General features: G+C 67.9%; 2 protein-coding genes across 3 annotated transcripts in view; one reads left to right on the forward strand and one right to left on the reverse strand.

Annotated features, from left to right (window-relative positions):
* TCFL5 (transcription factor like 5) overlaps positions 1-3,573 on the forward strand; it is a 15,617-nt gene extending 12,044 nt beyond the window's left edge. For both annotated transcript variants that reach the window (XM_055304786.1, XM_055304794.1), the window contains exon 6: positions 2,823-3,573. In XM_055304786.1, the coding sequence (XP_055160761.1) occupies positions 2,823-2,945 (123 nt within the window). In that variant the 3' untranslated portion in view covers positions 2,946-3,573. The remainder of the gene's footprint in view (positions 1-2,822) is intronic.
* COL9A3 (collagen type IX alpha 3 chain) lies at positions 3,570-19,329 on the reverse strand. Its single transcript, XM_055304775.1, has 32 exons — positions 19,190-19,329; positions 18,625-18,693; positions 17,459-17,494; positions 16,750-16,821; positions 16,379-16,432; positions 15,851-15,886; positions 15,614-15,637; positions 15,382-15,435; positions 15,003-15,056; positions 14,682-14,723; positions 13,825-13,881; positions 13,395-13,448; positions 12,853-12,906; positions 12,485-12,538; positions 12,217-12,270; positions 11,489-11,542; positions 10,848-10,901; positions 10,132-10,185; positions 9,987-10,040; positions 9,795-9,839; positions 9,590-9,643; positions 9,459-9,512; positions 9,065-9,118; positions 8,891-8,962; positions 8,051-8,086; positions 7,586-7,630; positions 6,942-6,974; positions 6,659-6,805; positions 6,487-6,541; positions 5,884-6,066; positions 5,113-5,190; positions 3,570-4,369 (listed from the first exon to the last, which is right to left on the reverse strand). Exons 1-32 carry the CDS (start codon positions 19,265-19,267, stop codon positions 4,179-4,181), a joined length of 2,055 nt encoding a protein of 684 aa, XP_055160750.1. The 5' UTR covers positions 19,268-19,329; the 3' UTR covers positions 3,570-4,178.
* Between the last annotated feature and the right edge of the window lie 1,015 nt (positions 19,330-20,344).

Here is a 20,344-nt window from a genome sequence, read left to right on the forward strand (position 1 = left end):
CAGCGCCGGCCTCGCCGTGTGCACGTCGTTCGGGATCTCTCTGGAGTCCTTTCCTACGTCAGAAATGACGGTTTCCTTCTTTGTGGCTTTTGTGTAATTCCCAAAGGTAAATTGTACCTTCTCAAATATAGGCAAATATTTAGTATTTGGGCTTTGAGTGTCATTTCCATATAGGAAATGGTCAAAGTGTGGTTCATCTTCAGCTGCATGGAGACCCTAAAACCGTTTAAAGTTTGGGAAGAGAATTAGAGATACGTGCAGGCGTAGCTCCTGAGCGCAGGTGGTGGTTGCCGATAGCAGGTGGCGTCGGGCAGACGCCACTTCGACGGTGGACAGGCACGTGTCCAGCCATCCAGGAGGTTCGCGGGTTTCCTGGCGCAGCAGAGTACTTCTGCTTCCCCCGGACACGAAGCCAGTATAAGCCCATTACAGCGCAGCAACGGGCAGGCGGCACGATTCAAAACAGGCAAAGGACTTGAATACTTTGTTCCAAAGAAGGTAAACAAATGGCCAACAGGTCCATGAACAGATGCCCAGCACCTCCGATCATCAGGGAAATGCCAGCCAAGTGGATATGCCCCTTCATACACGTCACAGCTGAGACGCCAGGTGTGGCTGTGACAAATGGCAAGAGCAAGTCTGGGAATGTAACGCGGCGGCGGAGGAAAGTCGTGTGACAGTTTGCAAAAAATTAGAATTACCACGTGACCAGCAGTTCCACTCGCGGGTAGGTGCCCAGAAGGACTGAAAGCGGGGACCCAGATGGACACTTTGTTCTCAACAGCGCTCTTCACAGTGGCCGAGACGTGGGAGCCCCCGAGTGACCGTCAGCACAGGAGGGGATAAGCAACGTGTGTGCACGCGGCGTAGGCTTCGGCCAGGGAAGCGCTCCGGCACCTGCCGCAGCGTGGATGGACCAGAGGACGCTCTTGTGAGCGAAGGAAACCATCACAAAAGGACAGATGCTGAATGAGTCCACTTCTGTGTCCAATTCCTAGGGACGGAGAGTGGGATGCGGGGCGGGGGGCGGGCGGGGGTCAGTGCTTGCTCCATGAGGACGGAGTGTCTGGGGGACGACGACGTCTGAAGTTGTGGTGGTCACACAATATGGTGAAGGTAGTTGACGCCCCTGGAGAAAACCGCTTGCAGTGGCTAAAATGGAAAGTTTCATGTGGCATATTTTGTACCGTAACAGAAAAATCTATAAACATAAATTTAGTTGTAGAAGAGTGCGGTGTTCTAAAAAGACTTCGGGAAATTTATCCAGGCCCAGGTAAAGGGCGTGTTCCGGGAGGTCCGCGGCAGACACTGGGATGCGTGTCTGCACCCTCGGCCTGCCGCCCTCGCTGGAGGGTTTTTTTTTTTAATTCAATTAATTAACATATAATGTACTATTGGTGTCCGAGGTGGAGCTCAATGATTCATCAGTTGCTTGTCACACCCAGGGCTCAAGACCTCACGGCCCCCGTGCCCCTCCCCCGTTACCCCCCCCTGCCCCCCAGCAGCCCTCAGTTTGTTCCCTAGAGCTCGGCCTCTCACGGTTTGTCTCCCTCTCTGGTTTCATTTTATTTTCTCCTCCCTTCCGCCACGATCCTGTTTTGTTTCTTAAATTCCGCATGTGAGCGAGCTCCTGTGTTTCTCTGATTGGCTTCCCTCGCTCAGCACAACACCCTCCAGTTCCAGCGCGGGACGTTGTAAAGCAGCTCCCCAGATCTCAGCCAGACCTTGGTCTCGGCTCACGATGGCTCCCCTTCTTTCTCCCCCACCCTTCGTTGATGTCCTAGGATTTCCCAGCTTGCACATTTTGCAGACCTCTGACCTTTGTTTTGCAGGCAGAGGCCGAGGAGCTCAGAGCTCAGGCTGCTGCTTGCACTTGGCTGCTCTCGTGAGCTTGGGGCTGCCCCGGGTGCTCAGGATGACCCAGCCCGACCCCGACCCCGCCGTGAAAGCCGGGGCAGAGCAGCGGGAGCAAGGGCGGCCCTGCCAGGCTCCCCGAGCCAGCTGAGTCTCACAGAGCCGGCCCCTGACGCCAGGCCTGCCACGGAGCACTCCCCGGTGTGCGTGGGGTACGTGGTGGGCATGGTGTCTGTAGGGTGATGGAAAGTTCTGGAGACGGATGGTAGTGCTGCTGTGCAACTGTGCACGGGCTGGATGCAGCCCCCCCCCCCAACACTCAGACGTGGTTAAAACGGTAAAGTAGTATGTAGACCTTACTACATTAAAAAAATATGGGACCCCTGGGTGGTTCAGTGGTTGAGCGTCTGCCTTCGGCTCAGGTCGTGATCCCGGGGTTCCGGGATCGAGTCCCACGTCGGGCTCCCTGCGTGGAGCCTGCTTCTCCCTCTGCCTGGGTCTCTGCCTCTCTCTCTCTCTCTGTGTGTGTCTCTTATGAATAAATAAAATCTTTAAAAAAACAAGTATGATTGCTTGTTTTTAAGTAAAGAAGGCTTGGCTTTATGGTATGGACAGGCATTACGGGAATCCGTTAGAAAATTAACAGTATGTGTAAATGTGAGAAAGATGTTTGAATTCTTGATTTTATCACATACACCCCTTATGAGATATGAGTTCGTGGATGACACCTTTGTATAAAAGAGTTTAGCTCATAATTTCAGCCTGTTGTATATTTTTAGTTTTTAAAAAAATTTTATTCATTTTAAGTGATCTCTATACCCAGCATGGGGCTCGAAGTCACCACCTAAGGTTCAGAGCCGCACGTCTCTACTGACTGAGCCAGCCAGGCACCCCCCGGCCTTTTGTGTTTCTTAGATGGTTTCCAGGTCTGTGAATTTAGGGCATTAATGGTTGTTTCTCAACTTCAGGAATTCGAGAGTGTGTTTTGCGGTAAAACTGGCAGAAGGCTCAAGTTGACCAGACCGGACTCCTTGGTGGCGCGTCCCGCACAGGAGAGCCTACAGAGCAGCCCGGCCATGGACGTCAAGTGACCGGAAGGGACCGCTAGTTCCCGGCAGTGGCGGCTGCGGCCCGGGACCCCGCACGTCCGCGCAGCCCTGGAGCCCGGCCGTCGGGCTCTGGGGCACGTGAGTCGAGTTGAGGGGCCTCCGGTGGGGACGTTTCGTAAAGATGTTTGTCTAGAACAAAATACTTAGCCATTCGTGTCCTCTTAGACCATTTGGGGATGAAGACATGTTGACAATTAGCAAGAAACTTTTCAATTATCTGCCTGATTCCATCATGTTTTCTTAACATGATAACTTCAAAAATTAACATCCTTTGTAATTTCCTTAGTCTTCCAAGGTATACCGCTTTTTACTTACTTTATTTACATTTTAAATATGCCCACTTAGCAATTGGAACAAGTTAAATTGTTCTTGATTAGAAGTAGTTTGGAAATTTTGCTCCTTTGTTTCCCCCCTGTGCTGACTTGAGTCGCCCGGGGCCGCGTTTGCGGAACTTGGTCCCTGTCCAGCCTTCCCGCTGGACCTTTTCCAGAGACTCCCTTTGAAGGCACTTTGTCCAGAAATGAAATACTGTCACAGTGGATTCCTTCAGCGCCCTCATTTCGTATTGTCATTACTTTCTGTGTAATAAACTGTAGTGTTTGGAACTGAGGCTTTCACACGAGTGGCTTTATTTATTTATCACAACAGGTAATAGCAGTAGACTTTCCTTCAATAAATACTGTTACTCGGAGACAGTCAAAAGTTTGTACCCGGGAAGCAGGTAAATCAGACTAGACCATGTGTGGAGGGGGTACCGCGCGTGAAATCCTTTATTTGTTAGATTGGGGTCGCTCGGGTTCATCTGCCGCTAACTGCGAGCAGATCTCCTTACACAAGCAAGCGCTGTGTGAACAGCTTGCGGTTTTAGGTCTCGTGGAATCGTACGCGACTTTGCATACCTGTGCCCTGTCTCCCTCTCAGAAGTGGGGTCTCGGTCGTGCACACGGGACCCGTGCCCGAGGTACGATGTCAGAGCTGATGCACAGGTGGAGATGCGCAGAGGACGACACTGGGCAACAGGTGTATGACGGATGCTCTCAGGGACAAGTGGCCGGCTGCTGCCACTGAGGAACGAGGGGCAGGCCAGGAGGGCCGCGGGGGCCGCCGCGGGTGGCATGCTGTCCCCTCCCGGCACAGAGCGCCGCCGACTCCTGGCTTCCCTCCAGAGCTCCCTGCTGGCATCGGCACTACCACCTCAGTTCCTTTGGTTACGTTTTAGAAGCTTCTAGAACCTGACTTTTCCCCGCCGCCTCCCATCACAGCTCCTTGGCAGGCCGAGGTGTCGCAGATGCCGGGTGTCCCCTGAGCACCCACAGCACCGGGGAGGCCAGGATCGCCTGGAGGCCCGGGCTCGCCGTTGGCCCCGTCGCGGCCGTCTTTGCTAACGCCAGGCACGCCTTGTGGTCCTGGAGGCGGAGCGGGAAGGTGAGTGTTGACGGGAGAAGAGGACGTCGCTGGTGACTTCCATCCGTTCAGCCCGCCACCCCCAGCCCTGCTGCTTAGGGGCTGCTTCCTCCCTCTGGAAGGGCCCAGGGCAGGAGGCGGCGCGGAGGACGAGGTGGGGAGGCCCTGGAGGCCTGGCGTCTGCCCCGAGCATGGCCGCCTGAGTGAAGACAGGGTCTTCCGGGGGGAGGGGTGCGTGTGCAGAGCCGCTTGGTGAGCAGGGGTGGGGAGGGGGGAGAGGCGGGGCCTGCAGCGGAGCCCCGGGGGGCCCCCACCTCAGGGACGGGTCCCCTGAGCATAGGGAGGCTCCGGGGGGGGGGTCGGCTGGGGGGCGTGGGCGGGGCCTGCAGGGGAGGAGGGGTGTGAGCGTGGCGTGTGCGCGGCTGGGGGGATGGACGGGGGGGGGGGGGTGCTGCTCCTGAGAGCATCCCGGGTACGCGTGGGCCACCTCGGGGGGCGCTGTGTTGGCTCGTGACTGACCCTGACGCTGGACGGCTCTCCCTGCCTGGAACCCAGCCGCCCGCGCAGGGACAGACCCGCCCGAGCCTCTTGGCGTCACACGAGGTCACTGAGACGGCTCCTGACCGCCCGAGAGGCGTCGCCCGGAGAGGCACGTCGTTCCTCAGGAGACCGACACGCGTCCACCCGCAGCCGCAGCCCCGGGGACAGCTGCGTGGCCACAGAGCCGCCGCTGACGGGCACGTACCTTGGAGGCCCTGGTCCCCGGCCGGCCCGTCCAGACCCGCGCCCGCGGAGCCTTTGTCTCCTCGGTCCCCCGGGGCCCCTGTCGGGAAGCAGACGCGTGAGGGCGCGCTGGGCTGCGCGTGACGGGCGGGGGGCCCGCGTGGACAGCCTCCCCCCGGGGCGAAACACTCAGGGGAGCAGGGGCGCCGGGACGCGGAAGGCGCGGAGTTTTGAACTCTATTTTCAAAGGCGTTCAGACCCCACGGGGAGGACGGCGCCTCCAGGGCAGCGCCAAGCCGCCGAGGGAACTGGGCCCTGGCGTCTGGGCGGACCCGGGCTCGTGGGGGCTCCGTGGGGGGCTCCGTGGGGGGCTCGGCCCGAGGCCTAGAAGCCTGCGAGCTGGCGGCTTCTGCGAGCTGTGCCCGCCGACGGCGGATGGGAGCTAAGTCTCCCTCGGGAGCCTCTCTCTCAAGCTGGTTTTCAGAGACGCAATTATTTGGTCAGTAAGTTGGCGGGTCCCGGAATCCGGCCAACCGCGGCCCCAGACAGGAGTGGGCGCTGGAGGCCCGTTTGGAAGAGCTCCTGGGACGGGAGGGACGGGCTGGGTCGGCGACAGGCGCTCCCCGGGGGCCGCCGGGCCGGGACACTCCTGCCTTCTGCGACGGAAGGGCCCTTCCGAGGGCCACGCCCCGGTGCCGCCTCCCCCCAAACGCTGCCCCGACGGCGTTCGAGGGAAACGGCCGCTGAAGTACCAGGGTGCCCGGGCACGGGGCGCGGCCGGCGGCCCACTCACCTCTGGGCCCCGGGTCCCCCAGCTCTCCGGTGGGGCCACGGTATCCAGGGGGCCCTCGGGCACCGGGGTGGCCGATGGAGCCTGGGGGCCCCGGGGGGCCTGGGGGCCCCGCTGGCCCAGGCCGCCCGGTGGATCCGGGCGCCAGAGGCTTCCTCAGGTGAGCGGCCAACTGCGCGATTTGTTCTTGGGAAACAGAGATGCGAGCGTTACTGCAGAGTAGGATGAGCGAGAGCGGGCGGCCGCCGTCGCCCCACTGGCTTCGGGGCAGGGGCCCCGGGGCTGCTACGTTTGTCCGTGGGCCGGGGGGTGAGGCGCAGGCTCAGCTGGGAGTCCGAGAGGCCAAGAGCGGCCACTCAGTCCCTCAGGGCTGCAAGGGCGCAGGGCTCGGTCCCCGCTGGCGTTTCACCGGGCAGACATCTGGGGACGCCCCCCCCCCGCCGCCGCACACCCGGCCAGTGTTAAATCCCGGGGGGAGGGAGCCCCGCCGGTGCAGACGGGGAGCACCCCGAGGACTACAGGCCGCTGGGCCTGCCCGGGGCGCCCCTGGGTGGGAGGAGGCCGGGGTGCGGGCAGCACGAGGCCCGCGGGGCGGGGGGCACTCACCGCTGAGCATCCCCCCGCACAGCTCCCGGATGTGCTGCTCGCTGGCTTCTCGCCCCTGAAATTCACCCTGAGTCCGTCAGCAGACGGGGGCAGGCGGGCGCTCCTCGACGTGCCCTGCCCGGCCGCCACCCCGATGCCACCGAACGCTGCCCTCAGGAACGGAAAGACCTACCGGAACCCCGGGTTTCCCGGTGATGCCGGGCACGCCCTGGACGCCCGGGAAGCCCACGGGGCCGGGCGGGCCCGGGAGGCCCTCGACGCCGCTGGTGCCGTTGGGACCCTGGATGCCCTTGGGGCCCAGCTCCCCTCGACTGCCAGCCTAGAGGGGACCAGGAGGTGGTGGGTCGGGCGCGAGCAGTGGGGACAGTGCCGCCTCCCCCCTCCTGCCCGCTCCCTGGCAGGCCCGCCGGCGTCTCCTCTGGATTTTGTCGTGGGAACGGCCGACAGCTGCTTACCTCTCCTTTGGGTCCGACCGGGCCACCGGGACCCTGCAAGAGAGCGGGTGTTTGACACGCTGTTGGGTGGGAGCCCCCCGCGTAGGGCGATTTGGGGAGGACGGGGACCGGCCCCGAAACCACCACGGGGCTGCTTGAGGCCGTCGGGTGGCCACTGTGCCCCGGGGACGTTGTGTGTCTCGCTGGGATCGTGTTCCACCCACTCACGTCTGTGTGACTTCTTTTCCCTGAGTGTTTGTGGCATCTGCTCGGTACGTTTCCTTACACACGTTTACTTTGCTTCCTGTTTCTTCCTCAGCACGTAGTAAATAGCGAGCATCTAAGCGTCGCCGTGCCTGGAGTTCCCCGTCCCCAGCGTGTCCTCGGGACGCTTCCCAGCTGCACATCCACAGCCAGAGACCCCCCACGGGATTAACGGGGATGGGGTCCCAGGGCCCTACCGGTCAAGGTCGTCCAGGAATTGGGCAGGATAAGCCACACAGGCGCACACGCAGCCCCGAGGTGTCTTGGCTACGGTCGCGGCCCCACCCGCAGCCTCGGCCTCCCCTGGGCTGCCCACGCCCCCCCCCCCGCCCCGAAGCCAAGCCTGGTGTTGGTTCCCAGCTGTGGATCAGTGAGGCTGACCTAACCCCAGTCCCACTCACCAGCTCTCCTTTGTCCCCAGGGAGGCCGTCGGAACCTGCAACGCCCTGAAACAACAGGCCCGCAGGTCAGAGAGCTGTCCCCAGGCCCCAGGAGCTGGCACGCGAGCCCCGGGCCCAGGGTGGGGCACCGGCTGACCGCACTTGGGGACAGGACACGCCGGCCTTCTTGCCCAGCAGGACCGCAGGCGGTGGGACTGCTCTAGGTCCTCCGGGAGGTGGCAGGCCCGCCCCCTCCCCCTCCCTCTCGCCCTCCCACGATGCATTTCTGAGCTCCCACAAGCGGGCCTGAGGCCCAGGACCGCCCCGCCGCCCCTCACGAGGTCACATTCCCAGGTCAGGGGGGTCGCACCCCTGGGAGCCAACCGTGAAGTGGGGCGGGTGTCCCCCCGGAGCAAGGGAGAGAAACGACGGGGAGCTGGGCTGCCGGCCGCGTGAGCAGGGGACCTGAGCCCGGCGCCCACTCACCTGGTCTCCCTTAGGGCCTGCGGCTCCCCCCGGGCCCTGGCACAGAGGAGGTCAGCATGAGAGGGAGCCCGGGGCCCCCCGAAGGCAGAGCCCTCCCGCGCTCAGCCCCGCCGCCCCCCAGCGCTCTGCGCCTGCCCTGGTGGTGCTGGAATCTTCCCAAAGAACCGTGGTCTTAGGGCCCCGGAGCGCCGTCCCGCGGGCAGTGCCACGGCTGCTTCACGGCTCCTCGGCCGCGGGCGCTCCGGGTGCCAGCAGCTGCCCAGTCCGCGCCGCGGACCGTGTGGTTAGGGACGGGCTGGGAACTGCTGGGCTCTCCCGAGAACAGTAAAATAAAAATTGCCCATTTGCTCAAATCGCGGCAGGAGTGGGAGCCTGGCCCACGGGGCGGGGGCCGAAGTGTGACCTCCCGGGGGTGGGACACGCGGGAACGGCCTCAGATTTCCCGCCTGGAAGCTGACGAAGGGCCCCCTGGCCCGGCCATAGGCCCGCGGTTTCGGTGGCCCTGCCACCCCCGGGTAGGAAGGGAGGGCTGGGTGGGCGTCCCCTGGGCCCCACCCGCAGTGATCCCAGCCGGGCTCTGTGCTGCCCTCTGCGCCCGACTGTCCCGGGACAGCAGGGGCCCCATGGGGACTCCACCGCCCGTCACAGGAGCAGCAGAAAGTTAGAAACAGCGACGGGGTGGGGTCTTCACACGGCGGCACCGCGTGTCCAGGTCCTTGGCAAAACCAACAGACGAGGCCGCCCCCACCCCGGCCCCACAGCCCACCCCGGCCCCCCAGGCCCCCCAGCGCCCCCCAGGCCCCCGTGGAACCTGGAGCACTGACCCCCACAGCCACTTACCCGGTCACCTGAGGCACCTCGGAGGCCCTGGGGACCCGGCAGGCCGGGGTCGCCCATGCTGCCCTTCTGGCCCTACAGACAAGGACCCAGCTTGTCAGCACCCACAAAAGACCCCAGGGGGACCCTCCCACCCCCCCGGCTCCTGGATGCAGTCTGGTCCCAAACCTTACGCACCTGGAAGCCGCGGACGCCAGGGGCTCCAGGAGGGCCTTGTGGGCCCAGAGCCCCCTGAGAGAGAGAAGCAGGAGTGAGTCCACTCTGCCCCCCCAGGGGCCCCGGGGACAGAGGGGCAGGGCGGCGGGTGGCCGAGGTCAGGCTCGCCCTCCGGTCCCACGCGGCAGTCGTCCTGGGGCCCAGGTCCCCCCATCCATGGCCAGCTGGGCCCCGGGCCAGGGTCCTCACTACCTGCCCCCAGGTGGGGCTGTGTGCACGGGACAGCTGGGCCCAGCCCTCACCGCCCCGGGGCCTCCACGGGGTCACCACGGACATGGCCGCGTGTCCCCCACAGGGGCTGGGTCATTGGTGACGCTCCACGCCCCCCCACGCCACGCTGCAGCCCCTCACTCACCGCCGAGCCCCTGTGGCCAGCCTCGCCACGCTCCCCAGGCACGCCAACGTCCCCCTGCACGAGGACAAGGGGACAGGGGTGTCAGCAGGGTCCGTGGACTCGGGGGTCGCACGCGGCGGGGGGACACTTACCGGGATGCCAGGCTCTCCCGAGGGGCCAGCCTCCCCCAGCTCTCCAGCTCGGCCCTGCACAGACCGGAGGGCCCTGAGTGCTGCCCTCCTTCCCCCTCCCTTCCCTCCAGCCCTGGGTGCCGCCCCACAGCCCCCCCCAGCCCCCTTCCCCTCCAGGTCCAGCCCGGGGTGCCCCTCCCCCCACCAGCACAAAGAAGCCACCTACCAGTTCTCCCTTCTCGCCCTTGGACCCCGCTCGACCCGGGAGGCCCTGCGCATCACAGGCAGGCGTCAGGGCTGCGGAGCACCCCGCAGGGAGCACCCCGCAGGGAGCACCTCCCCCCGCGCAAGCCCCGACTCAGGGACCCGAGGGCCCGAGCCCCGCCCCGCGAGCACCGAAGGAAGCCCGTGCTCTCACCGGCAGCCCGTTGGGACCCTTCTCTCCGGGGGCACCGTTGCGACCAGCCTCTCCCTGCGGGAGATCGGGGGACGGGGTGCTGAGGCCCGGGAGGCCCAACTCCCGCAGACCCCCCTCCCGCCTAGGCCGCCGGCGCCTCACCAACCTTCTCGCCGTCCAGTCCCGGCACGCCATCCCGGCCGTCCTTGCCTGGCATTCCCTGGGGACGCGCGACGGCGTGAGGCCTGCTGGGCCCCATGGGTACCCCTTCCTCCCGCCCCGGCCCCCCTCCCGGCACCGTGTGTGCACAGCCCGGGCTGCCCTGGGCCTGCAGGTGAGGGCCGCTGGCACCCAGCAGGGGGCTGAGGCCGCTGTGACCCCGTGCCGCCCCCGCCACCCACACGACACGGTGGCCCGCATCACAGACACGGACGGAACAGGCTGGGGAGCTGGGCAGTGGCCTTCCCGACCCCACCGTCTGGACAAATTTGGGGACAGAGAACCCCGCGCAGGCTGGGAAGCCAGCAGGACAGCAGGCCGCTTCCCTCTCGTGCCCCCTCGGCCCTGCCTCCCAGAGGTGGCGGGCGGAGGAGCCCACGGGGCCCGAGAGCGGGGTCCGGGCAGCCCCACGACCCCCAGGGGGCCCCACACCCGCGCCCACGGGTCCTGCCCGGCCACCCTTCTGGCTGCACGCCCCTGGAAGGCGGACGAGCTCGACTGGGGCCCCCAAGCCGCGTGCGCCACGCCGGGCCCGCGCCCAGTGGGATCGGGGGCTGACTGGGGGCCACGTGCCGGCCGGGGCGGCCCCGCAGCCACGGAGGACGGGACCCATCGAGGGCCGCGACTCCTGCTCCGCCCGGCACCGCGGCCGTGGGTACTCACCGGCTCCCCGCCCGGCCCGGCCATCCCGGGGACTCCCTTGAGGCCGGGTCTGCCCTGAAAGACACACAATTGGCCCCTGAGGAATGCTCCCTGCAGCCGACGCCCCCAATTCCCAGGCAGCCTAGGCGGCCCCCTCACGTCGGGGCCGGCGCCGTGCTCGGGGCTGCGGACAGCGGCGGTGGCCCACCCCGAAGCCCAGGGGAAGCCCGGACTCCTCGTAGCGTCCTCGCCGTCTCGTGCCCCTGCGGCCGCCGCGCTCCGTCCGGGGGCGGCGAGGTTGGTCCGAAGGTGACCGCGGCGAATGGCGGCTTGCGGACGGTCGCCTCAGTTGGTCATCCGCCAGCTTCTGTTCACCTGCTCACGCGAGTCCCCTTCTCTGTCAGCCCAGCCCACAGCTGCACGGCCCGGCCGAGCCCACCCCACCCGCCGCGATGGAGCAGCGTCAGCAGCCGGAATTCGCACCCCGAGTTGGGCCTCCAGAGGGGAGCTCGTTAGAGCCACGGGGCCACTGCCCAGCACCCCAGCAGGCCGGGCCCAGGAGAGCGCAGCCCCCACCCCGGCACGTGCCTTCTGGGCGTCCCCCCCCCACGGAGCAGGTGCTTTGGAGGAAGGACCCAGAGGAGCAAGGTTCTCTTACTTACAAGGTCACCCTTGGGGCCGCGGAAACCCTCTGGGCCCCTCTCGCCTCTGTCACCCTGAAATGATGGGGTTGGAGGTGAGGGGGTGTGGGGATATGGGGGTGTGCGGAGGGGTGGGGTAGAGGGGATGGAGAGGGTGGAGGGGAGGGGGTGGAGGGGGTGGAAGGGTGAGGGTTTGCAGAGGGGTGGGGGGTGGGGGGTGTGCCAAGGAGTGGGGGTAGAGTGGGTGCAGGGGGTGGGGGGGCGGGGCTGTGTGGAGGGGTGGGGGTAGAGGGGATGGAGGGGGTGGAGGGATGGGGGTAGAGGGGGTGCCGAGGGGTGGCGGGGCAGGGGGACGACACATAAAGTCCCAGAGATGGCAGGAGAGCTGAGCTGAGGGAGATAGGTGGGCTTGGCCCGGCCGAGGTCGGGGTGGGGGGGCGCGACTGGGGCTGCCGAGGGGGGCGGAGGGGTGCTGACCTTCCCCCCCCCCGTGTGTGGAGACCAGAATGCCCACTTCCCACTGAGAACAGGCTCCTTGGTTACTCGACCCGCTGCCCCCTGGATGTGCCCTTGGACACCTGCCCAGGGAGGGGTGCCACCTGCTGGGGGTGCCCAGGGGACGGGGCCACGAGAGGACTCAGCCCGGGGAGGGGCCGCGCAGCACGGCCCAAGGGACTGGGGGAGGTGCGTGAGGAGGAGGAGGGGCACAGCCCGCACCTGCACGGCCGCCCCCCCAGATGCACACGTACCACTTTCCCGGGGGCTCCTGGGATCCCTGGTGGCCCTCGGAATCCGATGGGACCCTGAGAAGGAGAGGGGGGGGTCTGGCCCGCGTCCCCCAGGGGACTGGGCTCCATCCTCGGGCAGCCCCAGCCAAACACCTGAAGCCTCCCCCTCCCCCATCCTCCATCCTCCCCCACATCCGCGCCTTCTCTCGGGCTCCCCAGGACCCCTCCCCATCTGGAGGCGGCCCCCAGGGCCGGGCTGATGGGGCAGGGCTGGCGCTGGCTGACTCACCCGATCCCCTGGGGGCCCGGCCGGCCCGGGCAGACCTCGGAGTCCCCGAGGCCCCTGTGAGGAGGGAGATGGGAAGGTAGGGCCTGGGCCAGCAGCCCCCCAGGACTGCACCCCCTGAAGCCCCAGAGGGCCCTGCAGTCATCCCAGGAACACCTGGCCTCAGGCCAGGCCCTGGAGGGGCAGCGGGAGGGGGAGCGGGAGGGGGGTGCCACTCGCCCTGGAGGGGGCAGCGGGGGGCCCACCCCCCTGGGATTTGTAAGAGGCAGGACCCCGGCCGGGTTCCCCTGGTGGGTACTGGCGCACCGCCCCCCTGCAGGTCATCCAAGGGGCTCCCCTCCCCCTCCCCCAGCCCCCCAGCCCCCCCTCACCTGCAGCCCCACAGAGCCAGGGACGCCAGCGGGCCCAGGGGGGCCAGGATCGCCCTGCAGCGGAGGTGAAGCGGCGTCAGCTGGGTGGGCCCAGCGCCCCAGCAGCTCTCCGCACCTCGCACCTCGCGCCCCCACCCTGAGCCCGAGCAGTGGGGCCATCGCCCTCTCCTCCGCGGAGCCTCCGAGGCCAGGGGTCCCCACAGCCCGGCTTCCAGCAAAGCCCCTAGCCCTTCCAGATGCCTCTGCCGGGCTGCTGTGGGGCCACCTGGGGGGGGCTCACAGTGTCCCCAGCCTCACCCGGACAGCCCCCTCCTCCGTGGGCAGCGGCCCCGTGAGACCGGGCAGGTGGGGTCTGTCCAGAGACCCTGGCCCAAGTCCCTTGCTCTGAGCAGCCGCAGAGGCGGCCAGCACGCCCTCACCCACCCTCGCCCGTGCAGCCCCGGCCCTGCCCCCTGCCAGCGCCGCCCGGGCCTGTCCCCCAACACCCCCGCTGCCCGGGCAGACCCCCCCAGGCGGCCAGCCCCGCTGTGGCCCACGGTCACCTTCTCGCCGTCCTTGCCGACCTCTCCTTGATCTCCTTTGTAGCCGGTGGGCCCCTGAAAGCCAGTGGGGGCGAGGAGTCACAGCCCACCCCCAGCGGCCCCAAAGAGACGCCTGCAGGGAAACTGAGGCCAGGGCAAGGGGGCAGGGCCGGGCCAGCGAAGGGAGCTGGGGCCTGACTCCGGCTTCCCCAGCCCCAGCCCTCTCCCAGTGCCTCCCAGTCCTGGTGGCCACTCCGCGTGGAGCAGAGTCGAGCAGGGACACAGGGACAGGGACGGAGCAGGGCCCCCCCGCTGGGTGGGAGGTCAGCCCTTTCTTCCTGCAACAGCCGGGGCTTTCTGGACCCGTGGGTCCCCCCAAGAGCCCCCAAGACCTCCAGCCCCGCGTTAGACCAGGCTGTTGTGTCCCCTGGGGCGAGGAGGGCCGCCTCACCTTGAACCCCGGCATTCCTGGGGGACCGGGGGGGCCTGGTGGGCAGATGGCCGGGCACTGTCGGAAAACAGAGGGGTCAGACCCCCCAGACAACCTGGGACCTGACAGACCCGGGCACCCAGGGCCTGGCACGGGCCGTCCCGCAGAGCGGAGGAGCCTCGGGCACACTGGGGCCTCCAGGGACCGCGGCCAGGGCCTCACTCAGGGCGGCTGCGGCGTGCAGGGAGCTCCTGCACAGCCCCGGCCTCCCGCTCGGCGGCGGCTCCACGGTGGCTGCTGGCCACACAGGGGCCTTCGTCCCGCGTCCCCGCGGCAAATTTCAGGCTGCGCTTCTCCTCGGGACACAAATTGCTTTAGGAGCAAACAGGTGTCCTGGGGGCACAGGCGGGATGCTCCAGACCCGGGGCGCAGTGAGACCCAAGGGGTGGCGCTGGGGTTTCTAGATCATTCCACAGCTGATGGGGCACAGGGCCGGTGCGATTGACCTCTGCTCCCGATTCCGGAAGATCGCCAAGCCCTCCCCCGGGACGCCAGCTGGCCAGGCCGCGGGACGCAGGGCGAGCCAGCCTTCCCTCCTCGCCGGCCCTTCCGCGCGGCCCGGGGCCTCCCCAGACGCTGCTCCCCACGCACGCAGCTCAAAGCCGGGGCGAGCGGGAGCCATCGGGACGCGGGGCACGGCCGCGCCCTGAAGAGCCCCGCGGCTCGGTCACAGCTGCGCGGCCGGTGGTGGGGGTGGGGGTGGGGGGGTGCCCAGGCCCGTCCCTCCCTCCTATGGGGGAGTCTCGGCGGGAGGGACGGGCCACTCTCCACATGGGTCCCCGAGCTGGGGGCCCCTCCACGGATGGCTGCGCGCCTACCTGAAGGTCAGTGGCGCCCTCAGGGAGGACCCCTGGGTGACCCTGGAACACAAAGACGCTGGCTTTGACCCCGCCCTCCCCGGCCCCCCGCCGAGACCCGTGCTGGGCACCACCACCACCAGACACCACCTGCCCCGGCCCTGCCCGTCCCCCCGTCAATGGCCCAGCGCAGGTCTGGGAGGTGGGTGGGAGCCCAGGTGGGAGCCCAGGTGGGCATGGGTTCTGGGGCTGGGGGGCCCCGGGGACAGGCCATCAAGCCCGCCATGTCCGATGCCCGGCACTTGCCCTGAGAGGCTCTGGGGCCCCCTGCCCAGGACTTACGGGGGGTCCGGGAGGTCCGGGGGGGCCGGGGAGGCCTGGCAGTCCAGAGGGTCCCTGGGGGGAATGACGAGTGAGGTGGAGCAGGGCCTGCCTCGGCCTGAGCTGAGGGGACCAGCTACTTCCAGAGGGAAGCCTCCCTGGCCTGTGCCCTCGGGGTGCTCCCACTCCACCCTGGCCTTGTGCTCCCGTCCAAGGCACATCCCTGGTCTGTCCGCATCCCTGGGGGCAGTCAGGGCTCCACCAAGAAAGGGGAGGCGGGGGTGGGGGGAGAAGGAAGGAAGGGAGGAGAAGCGGGGGAGGCCCTCGGTGGCTGCCCTGGGGGGGCCAGACAGGCAGGGCCCTGCTCTGAGCAGGCGGAAGGTCAGGGGCAGCCACTCACCGGGGGGCCCCGGAGGCCGATTCCACCGGGGACGCCACTCTCCCCTGCCTCTCCCTGGGGGAGGAAACAGAGTGAGACGTGGGGCTCTGCACCCACAGAGCTCTGAGGCCCCCACGCAGGGCTGGTCAGCCCCTCTGCAGGGACAGGAACCCAGGCCCCTCAGCTTGGCTCTGAGAGGGCTGGGCACACGCGGGGGGACGGGGTGGGGGGCACGAGGGTGGTCAGTACTCACGGGGGGTCCGGGGAGGCCTTTGCCCTGCAAGACCAAGCATAGGGTCAGAACTTGCAGGGCCAGGACAGGTTTGCCTGCCGCCCCCGCAGGATAGGAGGGAGGCGCCCCGGGGGGCAGCGCCTGGAACAGGAGAACCCCCCCCCCCCCCCCGGGGAGAGAGCGCACAGCCCGGAGCCAGCCCTGCAGAGGCTCCCGGGGGGCCCCCACCTGGTCAGCCTGGGGGGAAGCGATACTCACCCCCAGCCCGGGAGGCCCCGGGGGTCCCAGGCTTCCCTGCGGAAGGAGAGCAGGTGGTCAGGAGGGCTGGGCCCAGGCTCCCAGAGCTCTGAGTGCAAACCTGCCCCCGCCCCCCACGAGGCTGCGTTACAGACGCCTGAGGCCCCGGGCAGCGACGCGTCCTTTGCCCCCAATCGGCTGAGGAAATGACTAGAGCGAGCGGCACAGGGCAGGTGCCCAGGCAGCAGGAAGGCGCACGCCAGGGATCCAGTGCTGGCACCCGGGGCCCCTCCCCTGCTGTGTCCCTTCCCTTCCACGAAGCCTGGAGCTGGCCTGGTCCCAGGAGGACGCGCTCGAGGGCTGCTCGTCCCCCAACCCGGGCTGCACACGAGGACAACCATGACCAGAGGCCGGTGTGGGACGCCGTGGTCTGGCCGCTCGCCAGCCCGCGCCTCCCGTGGACGTGGGGCCCCACAGAACCCCACGGAACCCGGGACCTGCTCCTGAGCTGAGGTTGTGCAGTGCGGGGAGGGGGCGGGGGGCACTGACCCGTTCCCCAGGTGTGCCCTTGGGTCCGGGAGGTCCGTCCTGCCCCGTCAGGCCCTGGGGAGAGAGGACAGAGCCTTGGGGTGGCCCCTTCCGCTCCAGTCGCCCGCCGCACCCGGGCGCCCCTCCCAGAGCCCTGCTCGGCCCTCACGAAGCCCCGGGGCCTGGCGCCGGCCTGGGGCCCTGGCAAGCGCGGCAGCGGTTTCAGCTCCGCCGGGGAGGGGGAGGGGGCTCTGGTCGGGGCTGAAGGCCAGCGGCCCCCTGCCGGGGACATCCGCTGCCTCTCTTGGGACGCAGCAGGCGCAGCTGGAGAACAGCAATTAAAGTAGACTTGGGGATTAAACCCTTTCCTCCAGGTGGGGGGGGGCACTCACGTCCACACCGGGCAGTCCCGGCAGCCCGGCCTCTCCTGGCTTCCCTGGCTTCCCTGGGGCCCCTGTTGGTCCCTGGAGGAAGGGGGTGGGGGGAGCAGAGGCGAGGCGTGAGCGCAGGCGCAGCCCAGAGCCCTGGCCTCCCCAGTAGAGAAGTGTCTCCCAGCCGGGGCACCGCCAGGCAGCTAGGCAGCTGAGGAGCAGCCCCTGTGCACCAGAGGCCCTGCCCGCCTACCTGCAGCCCCCTCCCCCCCCCCTGGCTTGGGCGCCTCGGCCCCCCTCGCTGGCCCCAGCAGGCTGCCCCCTCCAGCTGCCCCCTCCTGCTCGATCACACCTGGGGGACATTCACCTGGATGCTTCGTTCACCTGCTGCTCTGGCCCCCCCAGCGTCGGGCAGTGGGTTCCTCAGTGGGCCCCCCACCCCCAGGGTGCCCCAGGACCCTGAGTTCCCGAGCCTGAACAGCAGCATGAAAGCTCACTGGGGGACCTAACCGGCTATAGTGACCTGGCCTGCCTGGCACAGAGAAAGCTCACAAGCCAGCCCCTACCCAGAGACACACAGAATCCCACACGCTCCCTCCCGCCTGCTTCGCTTCCTGGCCAGGCCCCGCTCTGAGCCCTCTGAGGCCTCCCGCCCGGCTCGGTGAGAAGGGGTGTCAATGACCCCTCTGTTCTAGGGCCACCCCTCCTCTCACTGGGGCTGGACACTCACCGGGGACCCAGGCAGACCGGGAGGCCCAGCTTCTCCCTGCAGAGGGGAAGACACCCACATGTAGCAGCGTCTCCTGAAAGGTGGGGCCTAGGGGGGGTGCAGCTGGCCCCAGAGGCCCCAGTGGATGACATGCAGGCACCCCAAGTCATCCACATTTGGGGGTGCCTCCCCTCTGGGGTTAGACACGGAGGTGGGAGCTGGGGGCAGGGGGAGCTGGACAGCCGGGGCTCAGCCCCTACAGGGCCCACCCTTGACGACCATTTGAGGGCAGAGGGACAGAGCCTCCAGGAGAAAGGGACTGTCATGCAGCAGCCCCCATTCAGCCTAAGAAGCTTCAGAGGGTGGGCTGTGGGCACTGAGAGGCCGCCTGCCTCTCAGGCAGCCCCCCAGTCTTGCCGAGGCCCAAGGAGGCACCCCAGTCCCCCGTGACCACTAAGCCTGACACCCTTTAACTGAGGCTTCCAGGGCAGGTTTTTAAGGGGGAGCCCCCCCCCCGAAGGAATGACTCAACTTGACTCGGGTCAGCTTGGGAGCCTGGGGGCCCAGGGGCCCAGGCCTGGTTGGGAGGAGCATGGGAGCCAGCCCTGGGGCACGCTGCCCTCCCCCACCCCACTCCCACGGGGCTGTTGCTGAGCACCCTGTGGGTCGGGGTCGGCCAGGCCTGGGGTAGATAGGAGACCCCAGGCCATCCAGGCCCTCGGACACAGAGAGAGAGGCTGAGGGACCGGTCAAGGGGGCTCCTGCGGCACATTATGGGTGAGGAGAGGCCTGGAGCACCTTTCATGCTGGTGGCTGTACTGGGGGTTCACCCCAGACGGTCCTGGGGGAGGCAGGCTGCAGGACGGGGCCGCCCTTGACCTGGGATGCCCTTGGAGGGCACCGTGTCTGGGGCAGAGCCAGCTCCCAAGTCCCCTCCACCGCCTGGGCCCTCACACCTCAGTGCCCAGTACCAGCCCAGAGACCACCGAGCGGCGCCCCTCCCCCTGTCTGTGGACACAGTCCCTGTGGGGTGAACCCTGAGCGGGTGCAAGGGCCGTCTGTGTCCCATTTCGCAGCCCTGGCCAGTGGGGCTTGGTTTTGAGTCCATCAGGCCTGGGGGCTCGGGGAGGCTGGGCCGGGCCAGAACCCCATCGAACCCTCCCGGCCCTTCCCACCCCCGAACTCACGTCAATGCCATCCTTGCCAGGCTTCCCAGGTGGCCCTTGGGGGCCGGGGGGGCCTTGAGGTCCCACTTTCTGAAATGGAGAAATGTCATTAGGCATTTGTGCCCTCCCCCCTCTGGTGGGGCAGGTCCCCCGGGCTGGCCTCGGGTCAGCCCAGCAGCGTCCCCTCTTCCTGGGTCCCGAGCCCCCGACCCACGCCTGCCTCCGAGGCCCCCCCAAGGCCTCGGGCTGGCGGTATCTGCTGTCGGTCTTCGGCCAGGAGGGGCTGCGCCACGGCCCCACGGGGAGCCTAAGGAACAAAGGCGACATTGTGCCTCTGGTGGCGGCGGACCCTGGGCCGGGCGAGGACAGGGCAGCGTTCCGGGCTCGGCGAGCTGTCCCGGCGTCCGCGGGGACCCGGTGGGGCGCCCAGACTCGGCCCTGCGGCGAGGCCGGCTGCCGGGTCCCCACGCGTCCCGGGCTCCAGGCTCCCTCGCGCGCGGGGCGGGGGGAGGGTCCCCGGCGGCTGCTCGACGCCGGCGCCCAGCCCCGCGCTCCCGGCCCCGCCGCTGCCCCGCCGCCCGCTCACCTGCGCCCCGGTCCCGGTCAGGGCGGCGGCCAGGAGCCGCGCGAGCAGGAGCAGGGCCAGCGTGGGGGCCCCGGCCATGGCTGCGGCCGCGCTCTCAGCGGCTCCGGGCGGCTCTGGGCGGCGGGGCTGGGGCGCCGGGGCTCGGGCGGGCGGGCGGGGCGGGGGCGGCGCGGGCCCCCGGCCAGGTCCCGCCCCGCGCGCACAAGCCCCCCATTCAGCCGGGCCCACCTGGGGCTTCCGCCCGCCCGCTCCCCGCTCCCGCCCCGCGCCGCCGCGAAGAAAGGAGCCCAGTGGCAGCCTCTGGCCAGCCTCGGAGTTAAAATTATCCCGACGGGTGAGCTGCACACTCGTACCTTTGAGCGGGAAAGAAAGACCCTCTTTTCTCTCCTGTTCCTCGCCAGGGTGTGGACGGCCCCCTGAGGGGCCCCGCGGGAGGAGGGGCGGCGGGAGCCTCCCCCCAGGGGGACCTCCCAGGACGGGCCCCCACAGCTGGTCCCTGCCCCGGGCCCTGCCGTGGGCCGAAGTCTAGGGCCGAGCCTCCCATTCCTGGGGTCCTGCCTCCAAACTGTCACTATCCGGATGGTCGGTCCATCACGTCCTCCGTCCCCGGCAAGGGCCACACTCTTCTCCGGCTCTGCCTCCCCCCCACCCCCAGCGCGACGAAGTGGTGGCCCTGGCAGAGGAGGGAGGCATCGCCATGGCCGTGGGGCCGAGCAAAGGCGCTGAGGGACGGGCCCCCTAAGGCTGCTGTCGGCCGGTCCCGCTTTTCACAAGCCTCGGGCAGCCCGGGGTCCCCGGATTCGGGCAAACTCTGCTTCACCCTGGGAGGGCATAGGAACGGCAGGGCGGCCCCCGCGGGGTCTCGCCGACCCGGGCCACCACAGGCCCCCTGGTTCGCAGGCCCTCGGCCCCCAGGCAGGCAGGAAGCGCAGACGTCCCGTCCCGGAGATGCTGCTCGCGGCTTCGCAGCTGCACGGACTCTCCCCCCTCATTGTTTCACTAGCGAAGTGCAACAGCGAGGGACGCCGAGTCCGGGACGGTCTGATCCGTAACCGGTGAGCACCTGAGAAAGTCACGACTCTGGACCGTCCGTACACGGGCTTCATGTCCGTGGGGGACCCCAGGACTTCTGAGGTGCCGAGGGTTCCCACGGGA

This window comes from Nyctereutes procyonoides, unplaced genomic scaffold (assembly GCF_905146905.1).
Source record: "Nyctereutes procyonoides isolate TBG_1078 unplaced genomic scaffold, NYPRO_anot_genome, whole genome shotgun sequence".
NCBI lineage: Eukaryota > Metazoa > Chordata > Mammalia > Carnivora > Canidae > Nyctereutes > Nyctereutes procyonoides.